General features: G+C 33.9%; 3 protein-coding genes across 16 annotated transcripts in view; 2 read left to right on the top strand and 1 right to left on the bottom strand.

Moving 5' to 3' along the window:
* Nucleotides 1-6,415, bottom strand: part of LOC126901955 (paired box protein Pax-6-like) — a 21,824-nt gene extending 15,409 nt beyond the window's left edge. For all 3 annotated transcript variants that reach the window (XM_050678922.1, XM_050678921.1, XM_050678923.1), the window contains exons 1-2: nt 6,077-6,415; nt 3,372-3,543 (exon numbers count right to left, since the gene is read on the bottom strand). In XM_050678922.1, the coding sequence (XP_050534879.1) occupies nt 3,372-3,528 (157 nt within the window). In that variant the 5' untranslated portion in view covers nt 3,529-3,543; nt 6,077-6,415. The remainder of the gene's footprint in view (nt 1-3,371; nt 3,544-6,076) is intronic.
* The window catches only part of LOC126901960 (PDF receptor), a 172,910-nt gene that overhangs the window by 129,714 nt on the left and 26,285 nt on the right, over nt 1-16,911 (top strand). The gene's annotated exons all lie outside the window — the stretch shown is intronic.
* The window catches only part of LOC126901961 (venom protease-like), a 79,527-nt gene that overhangs the window by 20,049 nt on the left and 42,567 nt on the right, over nt 1-16,911 (top strand). The gene's annotated exons all lie outside the window — the stretch shown is intronic.

The following is a 16,911-nucleotide window of genomic DNA, read 5'->3' on the forward strand; positions in this document are numbered from 1 at the left end:
GCTCTATATAAAAATATATTATAACCTTTGTCCGGCATTAGGTCCGCGCACATTATTATTATTATGTATATTTTCTCTTCTCTTCTGGTACATTATATATTTTTTGGAATTCGCGCGCGGACAACAGCCCAACAATTCGCATATTACATTGTAAGTCTCCGCATTGTATTTCCACGTGTAACATATTTCTATGGGCCTCCGATTTTAGTGTATACTCGATAGTTGCAGTTTCACATATAATTGACGTTCCAATGTAAAACGTCATAACCCAATATCGTGGGATTATATACACCAGCAGTGTGCTGCTGGACGACAATCGTTCTTTTATGTATCGCAACAGACATGACAATTAAAAACTTCATACACATACTCGTGTGGCCGCTGTAAACGTGTCTGATAAATTTCATCTTTTAAAAATTTTACTTCAAAAACATACGCACACAATATTTTTGTACAGATATTCAATACGAAATACATCATTACATAAATTATATTGTTAAAAAATTCTTGGCTCCGACCGAATAAACATGTGGTGAGCAGAAGAAAAGCAGCACTTGGAGCTTTTCCGCCCGACCACTTTTCTTTTCCCGACTCTTCCGCCATTTACGCATTTTTTCAATCCCCTCTTCCCCCGCTCAACCGCCCATTTCTTACAGCCCTTGGCGTTCTGATATTTCCAGGACCTCTTATATGTCATACCCGCACCTCGTTTCCCCGTTCATGGGGATTTTCGGGGTGACAAGACACCCGCCGCACGGCAGTTGTGGTACCAAGTGAAGGCAAGAGAGGGAGCAGTTAATTCTGCGTGTCATTTGCACGCCACGCGCAATATCTTAAAGGGGAAACCCCTCCTGTTGTTGCTGCTGCGGTCTCCACTCTCTATAGTATAGATATATACATACATTCGACTCAGCATCAACTGTATTTCTGGAAGAAGTGCAAAAGAACAAACTCCTCCCCGAGTAAAAATTATTTTACAATTCGCAATCACTCCCGTGTTTTTTTAATAGGGTATAGTACGGTATAGTTTTATATGTGGTTAAAAATTGTTAAATAAAAAAAAATCGAAATAATTCGTGTAATTGTTTAATCTTATTAAAGAAATGAGAGGGTTAGGTAAGAATTCGATTATGACGAAAATAAGACTTCTATTAACTAACATAACAATGCATAAACAATGTTTTAATAGCTAATAAAAGAGACCGAATTTTGTAGCGATCATTGAATTTGCTCCTAATAACGTTTTTCATTAAGTGGTTATCAAAATATAAAGTTGAAAAAAGTATGTATAATCATTAATATTTTTAACAACCAGTGCCTTATGTATATGTTTATAACAATGTTATAAGACTTGATGACAAAATTATTTTCTTTGTTTATTCGTTTTTATTTAGTTTTCTTATAAAATAAACATATTTTTAAAACATAATTAAATAGACAATCAGTTGTTAAACTGTCGATGGCAAAAATAACTTTGGTTTATTTTCAATTGTTATTATATTTTAATGTACTTACAGTAAAGTTTAGTAAGCATTTAAACTTTATCATAAATAATTTAAACTGTTATATTTGATAAATTCACAACAGGGACATAATATAGAAATGTTGTTTTACTGAAATTTTCAAAAAAATGGTACACAAATTAAAATTATAACGAATAAAATATATTTATTAGTTATTATGCCATTTTATAGTATCAAAATATAACTATTTATAGAATTTTAAGTAATTACTTAGTGTTGTTCAAAAATCATTTATTAGTAAAGTTAAGGCAATAAAACCATAAAGGGTCATGTGAAAAATCTTCTGATGTTATAATACGTTACTCGTATCCGCACCAGAAATTAATAAGAGTTATGATATGAATATTTAGTTGTGCAAATACTAAATAATTGCCTTAAATGACAAAAGTATGATATTGGTATACTGAAAATTTGGAAATTGTAGATACGCTGCAGTTTGTAAGTATACAATAACAATATTTTCATTTTAATAAAAACTATTTTTGTTTATTTTAAATTTAAACTAACTCAATCTACTAAAAATCTAGTATTTGTCAAATGGCCAAGAAATTCCCCTTTGTTTTAGAAGTCATTATTAGATTTGTAAAAAAAAATAATTCTTTTTATAAAAAATTTATTGTAAGTGTTATCGTAAAATATTTTGTATAATTGTCAAACAAATGGTAAAAAAAAGTTTCTCTTAAATCACAAAGACATAACATTTTTGATGTCAATAAAACAAAATTATATTATTAAAACGGACATTGTGTATTTTTTAACTTATTTAGCAACGTCTTTTTGAATGCAAAATAATTCGATTGAACTGAATTCGTTTGTATAATTCCTTTTAATCTTATTTGCAACTCGTTATGAAACTCGATATTATATTTTTAGAGAACTCGCCGTTGTTAATTTACAAATCAAAAATGTATACTCGTATTATTAACAGCAACACAACCTTCAAAATTAATTAATCATTCAATAAACGATTTTTTTTTTTCCCCATAAATAAGTAAACAATTTTTAATTAAAATATATCGAAAAATACATTGTGTTATTAGTATTACNTAAAAAATAATTGTGAAAAATCGCGTAACGCCGTGCAACGAGGACGACAGTCGACGGACGCGTACCGCCGCCGCGCAACCAAAAGCTTTGAAACGTCCACGAACGTTGTTTTTTCTATTATCGGTGTCGTATAACGCGCACGTTGTGTTTTCCGTGCGTTACGTGCATGGCGGCGGCAAAACCACTACGGGCACAAAAAAACAGACGAGCCGGTGCATGACACGAGGTATGAAACCCAATACGTTTGACGTTGTTTTTGTTGTTATTATTAAAATCGACCGAGTACGTGTGTAGACGATAAAACGACATTTTCCATTATACGCGCGCTTAGTGTACGTTCTCTTTCTGCCCGTTTTCCTTTTAATTATCCACGGCGAGCTGGTTCCTATACACTTATTTTTCCATCCATGAGTGAACCAGTCACACGGAATCATGTCTCCGACCGACACACACACACACGCGCGCGCGCCCGAGAGCACTGCGCGCGAGAAACACTACACTTGCCCCTTTTTTTACTGCACCGCCGCCGGCGCACAACTCGTCGGAGGAGTCGGTTTATTATTTGTTTTACATCGCGTCGGACGCATTCTGTTCAGACACCGTAGCGTGGCCGTCTCCTCCTATCGCGTCGTGTACACGTTTCGGATCGAATAACCTACACGCGGTGCTGCCGCCGCCGCCGCCGTCGCTGCGGTTTGCTGAAAACACAACCGCGTAAACTTCAAGCGGACAGCGACGTCTAAGGTTAACATTTGGTCGCATCAAACGTTTCCACTGCGTGCAATTATATAATCGACTTACCCTTATGAGCGAGATCGTCGTGGTGATTCGGCGGCCAGCCCGACCCTGTACCGATCCCGTGGTGAGCGGCCAAAGACTGATGGTGGTGGTGGTGATGGTGATGGTGATGATGAGGCAACAGGCCGGCTTGTTCGGTTCTACTTATGCCTTGTAACATACTCGGACGAGAGATCTAAAACACATTAAAGTCGGGTTAATGTCGAGTACACTTCGAGACAATCGATTAACGCCATTTGCACGGACGTTTCGAACAATTATTTAACAGTCTTTTTTTTTTTCGGTTTCTCTTTTTTGTAATGGCAGAAGACGAACCTCTCGGCGGCGTGTTACACCTTTACCCCTACGGTTGTTTATCCCCGTGAAAATATCGTGTTTGGTACAACGACGTGCTTGTCATGGTGGTCGAGTGCGTTTAAAACATCACTTGGGGTGCCGGAGATCGGTCGTCGCATTCGCCGCTTGCACACACACACAAAATCTCTCTCCGGGTAATTTGCTCCGGTAGCTCACTCGACGTCATATTTCCTACGAGCCGCGTTAATATCATAATTCGACCACTTGATGGCGACCCCTCGAGAAACTCTCTCGCAAGTGTAAAAAACACGCAATAACAGCGTACCACATCATTATTAGTACTGCAAATAGTATGCGCCGCACACAAAAGGAGCGCGTCTCGAATTTCTCACATTTCAATGTGTACGACATTATAATAATACGGTCGGCGGCACTCGAATTGCAAACTGAGTAATGTTTTGCTCGGTCTCTCTCATTCGCTTTCGCCGTTAAGCTAAACCCAACGAGGGCTATTAATGAAATAATAATAAAACACACCCCCGCCGCATAAAACTGATACAGGCGCATCGAGTGCGCTGCACAAACCCGACTGATTTTTAATTGACTACCCTCCGAGTGTACTACGCTACCGCATTTATCTGCACCTTATTCTTTTCGTTTAAATCTTTTGTTTCATTGGGTTATTTTTTTATCTCGTGTAATTGAGCGACGGGCGGAAAATGCACACAAAGACACACGCATTGATACATTTTTATACGCTCGTTTATTCACATCTTTACACAACATTCATGTGTCGATTGAATAAAACAAATGTGCCATTTCGCGCCATTCGAGTGTTAATAAAATATACCAGAGATTTAAATAAAGTTAAAACTTTGTTTATAATTGACCTTTCAGGTTGTGGCGTTATGTAAAATTATAAACTTATTTATATTTACATTTAAACGTGTAATACGAATATTAATATATATTAATTTCGAATGATGGCCTGAAAAATATTTTATTTAAATATGTAAAAATGTGCAACCCTTTTGTAAATTAAAAACAAAACGCGTTTTAAAATCTTTGTCGATTTTTATCCATTTGCTTTAGATAACATTGGCACGACATTAAAATTTATAAAATTTATAAAATTAATAAATTGTTTGTATTAATTTCTACAAAATTGCACCAAAAAAACACTCATAAACCTAAGAATGTATCGATGATCAATTTCTAGTTTCAAATAATATAAAAATTGTTTAAAATTATTGTTTTATCGTTAAACAATGTGAAAAAATATACCTCTTGGTGAAACGCCAAATTGATCGGTGGCACATATGGTAAAATATTTGAAAAATAATTGTTAGATCGTTTCATACATAATGAACAGGTAAGATAAAAGCTTATAGGTTATAAAGCTGCACTGAGAAAATTTATGAATTACAAATGTTTTGATGAAAACATAATACTTGTGAAATAATTATTTTCATTAGTTAGCATCAGAGAAATATTTTGCTTAAAGAAACTTTGGCGTAAATACAGAAAAATACACGAGGAAATATATGCGCAATTATTTTATCGTAGTTTTATTTTTCATGACTAGTAAACCTAAAATATAATTTAAAGCTTTCACAATAAATATCATAACACTTATTTGTTTTACATAATTATGTAAAAAATGTTACAATTTTCACATATCCCGAGATATTAGTCTGTTTAACTCCCACTCTTCTAGTTGAGTCTATGCTTTCACCAGTTCCAGTGCAAATAGCTATGTTTATTAAAATCTCATTAAAAATCACCGAAAAAGTTCAATGTATCTGATGGAGTGTTTTAATTTAAGTTTATTTAATTTTCTGTTCGCTTTCTATTGTAAACATGATATATCTCAGAGTATTCATGCCCTTCCGCCGTTTAGGTTATGAAGTGCATAATTTCTAATAACATTACAATGGCGAGAGAATAATATTCTATTTTTATATATTACATTAAAAAATCTCGAAGAAAATAATACATCTTGTACTACAGATGATTTATGTATTGCGATGGTTGTTAAATGGATATAATAGACGATAAATACTAAATAGTTGGACCAACCGAAATTATGGTTTATATAGTGACAACTTAATTATATAGTTGGAAGTAGAACCATCTTATACAGTTGAACCAAAAGTAAATTTATTTAGTAATTCCAACTGATATTATAGTTCGACCAACTATACTAGATAGTTGTTCCAACTATGTAATTATGATGTCACTATAATAACCATAGCTATAAAATACTTTTGTCGTGATCGCATTAAAAACCTTAAAACACCACATTGTCGAAAGAACTTTTAGTAAAAAACAAACATCGAGAGAGAAACTTCACCGGTCATTTACGACCAACACTGTTTATGAAGTATAATGATATCTTAACAAGTACTCACTGGTTGATCTTAAAATCCTCAAAATGTTGAATAATAATCCAATAACGCGGCAGCACACTAAATCAAAGTAACTTTGACCAACATGAAATTATTGGAAAGTTGAAATAATTTCTAATGAAAACGAATTTTTAAATCACTTAGCTAAAAATGGTATCAAGTACACCAAGACGAATCACGAATAGCATACACGAGCAAACAATCGTTGTTTGATAACAGCGCCGAGATTCGATGAAGTGTAAGCGGGTTTTGCGTTAATGTGTGTTAATGTGTTGTGTAGTCATATAAGTGTTGCAGCTACAGCAGCATCACCGCGTGTACTTCGAGTGACCGCGCGGTTCAGTAACGTGTGCCATCGCGTCCGAACGGTACCGCTGCCGTACCGCCCGGTTCCGGTGCCGGTGGAAGGGATGGGGTGAGTGGGTTGGGTCGGAGTGCCGCCTATGCTCCAATGGCGTGCCAGCACATAGATCGATATAGAACGCGATGCTCATTCGTCCGGAAGATATGCCCCATCCGCCAGGCGCGACTCGTCCGTCCCACCGCTGCCGCCTAGGCCCCCGCATTATAATAATAATTTTTAACTCTGCTACCAATGCCCCTCTCTCATGTCCTCCCGCCATGGCTATAAACTACCACCGAACTTAAACACGCACATACACAACAGCCTCTTTCCCGTTCTGCGAGACGGCACAACGTCCGTTTGTTTGTATTCCAGTGTTTAACTGGTATTTTTTTTATAATGCCTCTTCTTTCCGTCTCATCACTCTTTCCTAAAGCATTAAGCACGCCTACGATGTAGGTAAACAATATTGTCACGCTCTTGCCGCCTTTATGAAGAACTATTTACCCCTAGTGGTTGTTTACTCATAATAACTTTGTTAAACGCTTAAAAATTATGAGAGTATATAGCGTGTGCATTATCTCGGAATTTTTTTTTTTTTTACAATACTGCGGTATTTGTTAGATAAAATAAAACGAAACCTCCGTTATAATATAAATGCTCTTGTAAAGATGATATGCATCAATATTATTACCAAAGTAATAACAGAGTAACGCGGTAAAATCAGTTTTAGGATATGACTATTGTGGATGGTAACTGGTATTAAATTGTGAATTTTAAGAAGAAACTTATTAAATTTTAAAATTTGAGTAAAAAATGTAAAAAAAAAAAAACCAAATTTGAATTCAAATTTTAGTTCCAACTAAATTATGAGAAAAATTTTATAGGACTTCTAAACTATTTTATTAAACATTGATTTTTCGATTATTCAATTATAAGAGAATTAGTTGAATGAAAAAAAATTATGTATAACACGATAAATAAAAGAGTGAAATCTGGTAGGAGATTTGTTAAAGATAAAAAATCATTGTTAATTAGGCATAAAAGAATATTAATGAAAATAAATTCAATTTTATACTCTAAGTATATTAATTGTATACTCTAGCTAATTGTTTGCAGACAAATAATAGTAATTAAAGGGTTAATACACATGGACGAGTAAGATGAAATTTAGTATTAGTAACACGAACAGATTTTAGTGAGGAACTGGAAATTATTCAGCTGCATAAAAGTTTTTTAGACTAAGTTGATCATTTAAAAGCTGATAGATGTAACGTTTTAATGTAATTTCTACCACAAAGTATTATAACTAAATTAGTTTATTACGAGTAATATAAACGACAAAGTGGTGAAAAGTAGAAAAAAAGTTAAAATTACTACTATTATAGTATGAAGATGCTAGTAGTTTAAGATTATTTGATACGGTGCGATCACATAGATGGTACTAAAATGTGTTTTTGGTCATTATGAAGTCCAACAGAAAACTATTATACACGTATACTACAGAAAGTATTACGTAAGAGAATAAAGGAAAGTACCCTATAAAAAACTATCTTAAACGTTTTTGAATTTTCCATACAGTTATTCTATATTTAATATATTTAACTAGAGTAATATGATATCTACATAATATAAATGTTTTTCTAGTAAAATTAATTTGTTAAATAGTCTAAAAAAAGCAACATTCAGAGATCTGATTATAAGAAACTCGATTATATTTTTAACCATCGTAACTTACCCATCAATAACAAATAATTGCTAATCATAAGTCAATAAATATAATAGATTTTGGTAATATTATTTAAGTACCATTAATTCCAGAGCACTTACTTATTACCGAATAAAACTATGGAATAAAAAGGAAAAATTATAAAATGTGATGGAATCACATTTTAAAGGTGGCTGATAACAGAACATTTCATAGATATAGAAACTCAACAGATATAACCTGGTTTTGTTCCTTATCAAAATTCGACAACCAAGATATGAGGGTAATTTAATTATGATGTTGATCAAAAAGTCAGTAAATCTATGGTAATTTAAATTAATGGAACGTTTCCGCGGATATAATTTCATTATTTATTCAATATTACTATAATAAAAACTTCTGTCGAAGATACTATTTTAATGTTTTGTTTCGCAAAGTTTGTTCGTTGTTATTAAAAAACTTAAATAATATCAAAATGCTTTGAAAGTCTTATAAATTAATTTAAAATAAATAAATTAATTAAAAGCTATTACTCATAATTGTTATTATTATTTTTGAACGTTCATATTGAAACGGAGTAATGCTTTAAATCATCAATAAGTATATTTAACAAGAAATTAAGTATCCAGTTAAGGCAAATTGATGAAAATATGTTTAAATCAAAGATTGTATACTTTCGGTATCTTGTATCGTTGTTGTTCACTTTAACGAGTTATTGTTATCACATCATATAATATAGTTCAACGATGTGTCCGACACGGTCTTTTCGTGTGCCGGTCCCTCGTACACGTTCTCATGTAACGCTAACACAACAATCGCACAAAATACCATCGAAACACGATGAGCTGCACATTGTGCCGCGTTCAAAGTCGCGAAATCGAATATATTATTATATTGTTAGCCAGTACTCGACTGTCATCGTAAATACCCACTGCGGGTCGCAGCTGATATTGTGATACTTTGCCACGGGGCGGTGGCGTTTATCGTTTATCATAAACGCCACTGTTCCATGTTACCGTCACCGCCATTCATTTATATTGCGGACGCATGTGCGTTATGCACACCGCCAACAGGACATCTGTTTTCCATGGGCAATAGTCGACTTCGCCGTAGCAATACATTATCGCAGGTTATTACTCAAAATGCACGGCTGTGCTGGGCAGAAGACATGTGCATAAGAACTACACGCGATAATAATGTAAATAATAATTCGTCTTTGGAAAAAAAACGTTTCTTTTCGTTGTAGACTGGGGTGAGACCTTCTTGACTCTTGGCACTGCCGCGGAATGAACGACAGAGAGCACAATATATGGAGCCGGCCGGCACACTACTACACCTATGTGCGTTTCTAGTGATGTCAACGACAATGGAACCCTCGATCACGACTGGTACTCGTCGCGTAATAAGAAGCGAAAAAAATAACACACAAGTCTTTTCAACACTAGTGCCGGACGAATTCGAGTTTATGTGTGCGCTCATTGTCATACGTCAATAATGTTTTACAGATACCTCACCTATTGTTGTGCCGCTATTTCTCTTGGCAATACTCAAGTTGCCCCTCCTTTTTATTCCCAAAACGGAATAGGTGTGTTTCTTCCATGTGCGTTCCGCCTCGCATTGTTGGCACTTAAGTGTGCACCGCCGAGTGGTGTATTGTTTTGTTTTTTGGGCAATGTCAAACGGCAGTTTAAACATGATAGACCGTTATTACATACACTCATGTGCGTTCTGCAGGCCTCTACAGAACGTGCTATTATAATACACTATTTTATTGTCTGAAAGCGTTGCACAAGCGCCCGGCATAACAATTACCCCGAGGTACATGTGATTAATTAAACGATTATACCCGTGACGTTCTAAAGTCATACTCGATATAATGAAAATGAACAAGTTTGTTAATAACACACAAAACGGCTCGTTCGCCGTTAATACTTGTAATTGCCGATCGACAACTTACCAATTACCGATTGCTTTAGATAAATTGTTTATTATTCGAGTTAGTATTGTTAAGTTTAAGTATATTGGGATTCGATTTCCACTTAGAACCTCAGCGTTTGTTAACGACACTTTACCCTATTTTTAAATTACTTATTTTAGTATACCAATATAACGGTTTTGTTGATTTTTGAAACCTTTCCGACCTCCTCAACTTGTTTTATTCAATTTACTATTTTCTGATGATTTCCATAATTCTTTTCGGAATCCTTTACGGATTTTGGTAATTTGAGAACTTCAATAATATTAAATAACACCGATGACAATGGTTTATAATGTGTGTGAGATCGAAACAGAATACTGTGATTAAATGGACAACAGGTTTATTGGTTTTTTATTAATACAAGGAAAGGATAAAATATCAATTACCGCGAACAAACACTACCTGCGTTTGTGCCGGTACATAATACAGTGTATAATAAACGCTAAAAACTAGTAAACAACACACGTACGAGTAGATAAAACAACAAGACATCTCTCCAAGTTCACTTGCATGTAATCAACTGTCTAAACGGTTAATATAAACCAATCCGTCGATCCTTTCCCCTCTTAATATGATATAATTTTTTATAGAGCACTTAACGTTTCCGGACTTGGACTTTGAATAATGCGTACACACACCAAGATATTTTATTCTACTTCCTCTCAAACACGCGTCGAATTTCGCAATAAACGTCATAACTTCCGGCTTGTGTTCCGGTAACAGTGTGCAGACTTGGGCCCGTCAATAGCCCGCGGCCGCCGCCCAGCAGGTGACCCATTCAGGTCGCGTTTTCACCTGATTAGGTGCTCATCATTACGTAAAAACACAGGCTTTCCTTGCCCCGTCTACTTCAGACACCCTGCCGTTTATTTGTCTCGGGCGCTGAAAATAGTTCATTTATAAACTACATTATACGTCGTTTTTTTGGCACAATTATTTTCCTATGTCTCCCCTGAGTCAACTTCTGTCCTCGGCAATCGAAACTCACTGCTCAGGACCCGATAAATTCGTTTTCCGACATTTTTTGACTTCTGTGTCGCCACAGTAGGTCTCTGGGCTTTATCTCGACCGGGGTATCCGACAGTAACGGACTGTCCAACCGACTAGAAACGAATTGGACAATAATAGAGCGCCCGGAGATTGTCTATTCATTAGACTTATACGGCGTAAACAATTTGTCGAAATTAGTATAGGCTATAGATCGGTAGAAATGTATTTTAATAAAAAAAATTGCTGAAATATCCCCTGGGAAGTCGTAAACTTCGTTATAGAAGAAGAAACCAATATATGACTTTGGTTAACGGCTTTTCGCAATACTATTAACGTCCTGATGGTCTTAAGGAATGTTATTCAAGTTTTTAATTTAAACGAGATTTCAAAAGTTAACTTTGAAAAGCTATTTATGAATCAATGTATTTAAAAACTTATGAACCAATTTTTTATTTTTAACTTATTCAATGATAATAATATTAACTAAATATGTAAAAAAAATTGATAATTTATAGTGGCTGCTACTAAAAGCTTTTGTCCGGTAGCGAGGAATTCATTATACGTGAAATAAGGTATCTTAAATAAGAATTATAATTATTATTTAGTTAAGAATCCTAAAATTGTTGAAAACCAGACATTTTCTTCAATATTTATTTTTATATTGACAACTCATTAAATGTTTAATAGATTCGTATGTTTAGACAAAACTATGTCAAAGGTGTTTGTTTTATTGCAATTATTTTTATAGATCTATTATGTCCTACTTAAATAAATAAATGTGTTACGTTGAACAATTTATGAACATTATAATGAGAATAAAAGAAAAGAGACCTTTTTTGTTTTAAGTAAACGATATTTTATTATAGGTAAAGTGAAACCTTATACATTTCGCCTTATGGATTCTGACAATATACTTCATTGGAAGGGTTGTCATCGTTGGACCCGAAGACCTAGAAAGATTTGGTAGATATTTTTTCATACTTTCTCGGCGCAGTCGGTTCGGTCCCAAACCATCTGTTGGACGTCGATAAGAGAAATGAAGTTGAGAGAAAAATTGTTTTTACGGCGTTTCCTTCTACATGAAAAACAACCGTATCAAATTATAAGAGTCATCCTTGTGTACCCCATCAACCCGATCTGCCCTGCCGCTCGCCCCGGACGTATTATTCAGCTAAAGGTGGCCGTTCTAACCTTGTACAGTCTCGACCCAGTCTTGCGGACGTCCGATAAACATTTACTACGCCCTTTGAGAAGCATGTATCGTTTATTACACAAACAAACCTGCCGGCAGCCTGAAGCTGCCATAAGGCGATTGGCTTTATGGAAAGATTCCGTATCGCAAAATGACTTATTATAATAATATTTTATCGTAGTAAACGGAGGCGTTTTCGCTGCGCTGTGTTCAATGCAATTGAATTAAAAAACGAGTGCGTTCAATTTGAACGGCTAACTAATCGTGGTCTTTTTAAAACTACTAACACGTGACCGATAAACGAGTGTCTACATTTATACAAAAAATGAATGCGAGTAGGACGTTAAAAAGCAATAACTGGAAATTTTCAATCATAAAACTGAAACGGCAGTAATGGTTTGAAATGTATTGTTATGATTGAGCATAAATCGAACGGCAAACGTCAGATTCGATTGTACTGTATTAGTGTTGACAATATTCATGTTGGATATCTGTAGCGATGACTTTTTAAGCAGTAACAGGCACGATGGTGTTTAATAAACGAGCCATTGACTGCATTACTCACAGTCAATTGAGGTGTTGGATCAACTCGAATGGGACTTTTAACACTATTACGGCTCCTCGGACGAGTTTCTTTTTCGTATCTTCTCCGCCGAATTTTCCAATTCAACAGGATCGACCTAATAAAAAATAATCGTTTATCCTTAACGTGTTTATTACTATGTAGCATAATTTATCATCAGGTCCAATTGCACCCGGAGTCAGATTAGATACGACTCGTCCCTTCTGTAACTGTGTACGGATAAAGAGATGATCAAGCGCGAGGGGCATACGCACTCCCATGTAGAGTAGTCGTGTCGAATCACAGCAATTGCGGTGATCTTTCATAAATTCGACACGGCCGGCAACGCATTTTTGCTCATATACATTTTTTTCTTTTGCGGGCGTTTTTTTCCATATTAATAATATAATATATTGTCGAGGTGTACACATCGACACTAAATAGTACTCATTGCGAGGAAATCCCGGAGCGCAGAGTGTCGGACCGTGAAAATCGACAGTTGGCTCGAGTAGCGTTAGATATCTTTATCAATGGACCTTATAAGTACCTATTCATTGACAAGACTATACGCTGAGTATAAATATAGCCGTTATAGCCGGTGTGGTGCCCAACCACGGCGCTTCCTCTATACACCTAGTGTCTTTTACCGAGTAGAGCGTATATTATTGGCTCGCATTATGGACAGTGCGTGAGTTATTAACCAAAATCATCTCTATATACCATTGTTGCGGTTGTCATTCTGGGTGGTANAACCAAAATCATCTCTATATACCATTGTTGCGGTTGTCGTTCTGGGTGGTACTTTGTATTTTATACAAAAAAATATCATATTACATCATCCAGAGTGTACATAGTGAAATAAAATTATGACGAGTATTTTAAATTAATGCTCTTTTATATAAATTGTATTTATCCTCCATAGGTTTATTTTAGTCTAGTCATTAAATTTTGCTGTATACCTCTTTTTAAGTTATTTCTATACTCTTAAAATTGATATTGCCAAATTTTTATACTATCTTGAAACGGTCGTTGGAAAAATGATCGTATTATTAATTGACAACAAACATTATTTGATACTCATACGTTCAATTGTTCGGTTACAAGACTTGCAAGCGATAAATCTTGCCTAGTTTTAATTGTGTATATGAATCCTAGGGTCGAAATTGTGTTTAATCAGCCATTAAAGCGTACATACATTAGGTATTAAAGCCACAACAGGTATGCGGCAACAGGTGAGCTTGTTTGTTGTTTTAAGCCGTTCGTAATGTTTTCCTTTAGTGCTGCTGAATTTATATTAGCTATTTGACAATAAAGTATTATTTTGAATGCGTCTAAAAAAATGTACCTCTGTCACATATCTTAGGCTTTACTGTAACTACGAACCACTTTAACAGTTAGCTAAATACATTAATGTACTTGAAGAAATAACTAAGCGACAGCATATAATTAGAACAGAAGATAAATTATTTATTGTATATTTGTATTCACGTTTGATTTAGTGCATTTTGATAAAAATGTCTAATTAAGTCGCTGGAACTGCAGTCCACGGGCAATAATTCAAGAACGGATAAAAGGAAAACGCATTTGATTTGCGGTTTATTGAGGACACAATTGTATAGATAAACAAAACAAATAGCTTAATATCTGCCACATACTATGGAGAGTGAAAATGTGGTGGTCGCCGGCACTTGAAATAATAACATTATTGTCGCATTGAAAATGTACAACGGCCAACAGAAAATCATATTCAACTCGCCTATGTGCTAACAATAATAATAATAATAATCGATTTTTCCTTGTCGCAAAGCTTTTATTATACATTCTGTTGGGGTGGGAACTAGTGAACTGTTCGTAACCGCTTATGTCACCCGAGGGAAGAACGATAATACAAAGAGAGAGGGATCCGTTATGGAAGTGCGAAGATTTTAATAATTATCTTTACATCCGTCAGTTTACCAAAATTAGCACCGCACGAGGAGATGGTTACGAGGGGGTGTATTTTTCACACATCGTCCGTAATACTAACACTAAAGTAGTTACAATAGTATACGCCGACAGTATAATAGTATGGACCAAGTGCAACACGTTTTCTAGCCACAAGCGCATTTTAGTTTAAAACCGCTTAAACTTATTCTTTCACGATGATAGAGGAATATTTTTTATTTCATTCATAGAGGTGCGAATAAAACGTTTGTTATAAAGTGGCTGATTATTGTATAATAAACGTAACCCCTCTACAAAATATATTTTTATTTGGTAATAAGGAACTTATGTTTAAATGCACTTACAATATCCATCTATTTTTCATAGGACAGTACAAATGAAAAAAAATGTATTTAACAGGAAATATTCAGATGACATAACAACTGCTTTAATAAAATAATTGTTAGATAGATGTAATAAAAATAACAATGTGAAAATTAGCGGATACGTATTTCTTTTGAAGGACGGCAGTACAATCTGTATTTTTTAGTTTGGAATTAATATATAAAATTACTATAATTTCATGAAACCCATTTTAACTCTCAATATACAGAATGAAACAGATCTTATTGACAACTCTTACAACTTTTGATACAATTAACATTTCGCTATTAGTTAAAAAAAAAATTATTTTTGCATTTCTAAACTACGTTAAAATCATACCTATTCTTATTATACTTTATAAACTTTTTTCCATTAAAAAAAAATTACAATTTATAGAAACATCAGAAAATTAGATAATTTATTAAATTTACATGAAATAAAGTAAACTATATTTTGTGTTATTGATAATCAATTGTATCGTATTTTTTGTTGATTTTCATAAATTTGTGGCTATCAGTTTCATGTGGAATAATGAACAAATTGGTGTTGTTATCTTATTTTAACCTAAATTTGAGATAGGAATTAGGATAAAAAAGGCTAGATAAGTGATATGATTCAAAAAAAGTTTAGGGACGTACTACTTCACTATTTCTAAATTGAACACTCTTTTTGGTCATCAACTACAAAACATTTGTTCTAGTAACAGTGAATTAACTTTTTATCGGGAAATTGAACTTATGATCCTCCTGTACTTGCAAACATTGTAAGATAGGAAATGTTGTGAAAAAATATACACTATGGTCATTGACCATGACCAAATTGTGGTGACGTATCAAATATTTAAAAAAAATGAACACGCTACAGGTGTACAAATTAATTAATACCATAAAATACGAAAAATAAATTATCACCACTAACAAAACAATTAATATATATATATATTTTTTTTTTTTGTTTTTTTTTTTAAAATTCGAAAACAATTTTAAATGTAGCTATGTCAGTTCTAGTTGTAAAACTTTAGTTGATTAATCTGTTTTTCTGATTTCAAGCCAAAATGTGTAATTTAATTTTAGTTATAATCATAAACGTAACAATATTGTGTAATACAAAAATACTAGGTCAAGCTGAAAGAAAATTTTTACCAAATCTTCCATTGGTAAGTATTGTATATCAAAATAATAGTTTATAATTTAAAACCCTATTGTTTCATACATTTTATATATTAACTACTCAGGGAGAATATAATTTAAAATTTAGAGCTGGTTTTAAATGCAATACTACCTTCAAATATGAAATTGATTTTAATTTGCATCAAAATAAAATTTCTAGATCAACAACAACACTTAATGGTAATATGGATTTGCAAATTCCCCTTGATGATTCTTTGACTGTAAGTTTTAGCTTTGCATTTAATGTAGTGGTAATTTCTACGAAGTCTTAGGAATTTTTTATTATAAACAGATAGATATGAATGGAGCAATATTAGATAAAATAGGCGGTTGGAAAGATAATGCATTTGTTTATCAACATAGCAATGCCTGTACCACGGCATTAACATTTATGGGTCCTGTAGGATGGAAGATGCTTCTAGATAGTTTTAATGCGACTGATTATGCTTGTCCTATAAAAGCAGTAAGTAAATTTATGATTGTTCAATACTCATCATTAAGGTATTAAGAGTTACAATGAATTACTTATTAATACCTTAAAAATTTGATATAAATTGTTATAAGTACTTATTTATTATTTTTAGAATTT

The sequence above is a fragment of the Daktulosphaira vitifoliae genome, unplaced genomic scaffold, assembly GCF_025091365.1.
Source record: "Daktulosphaira vitifoliae isolate Bord-2020 unplaced genomic scaffold, ASM2509136v1 Scaffold_3, whole genome shotgun sequence".
NCBI classification, from domain to species: Eukaryota; Metazoa; Arthropoda; class Insecta; order Hemiptera; family Phylloxeridae; genus Daktulosphaira; species Daktulosphaira vitifoliae.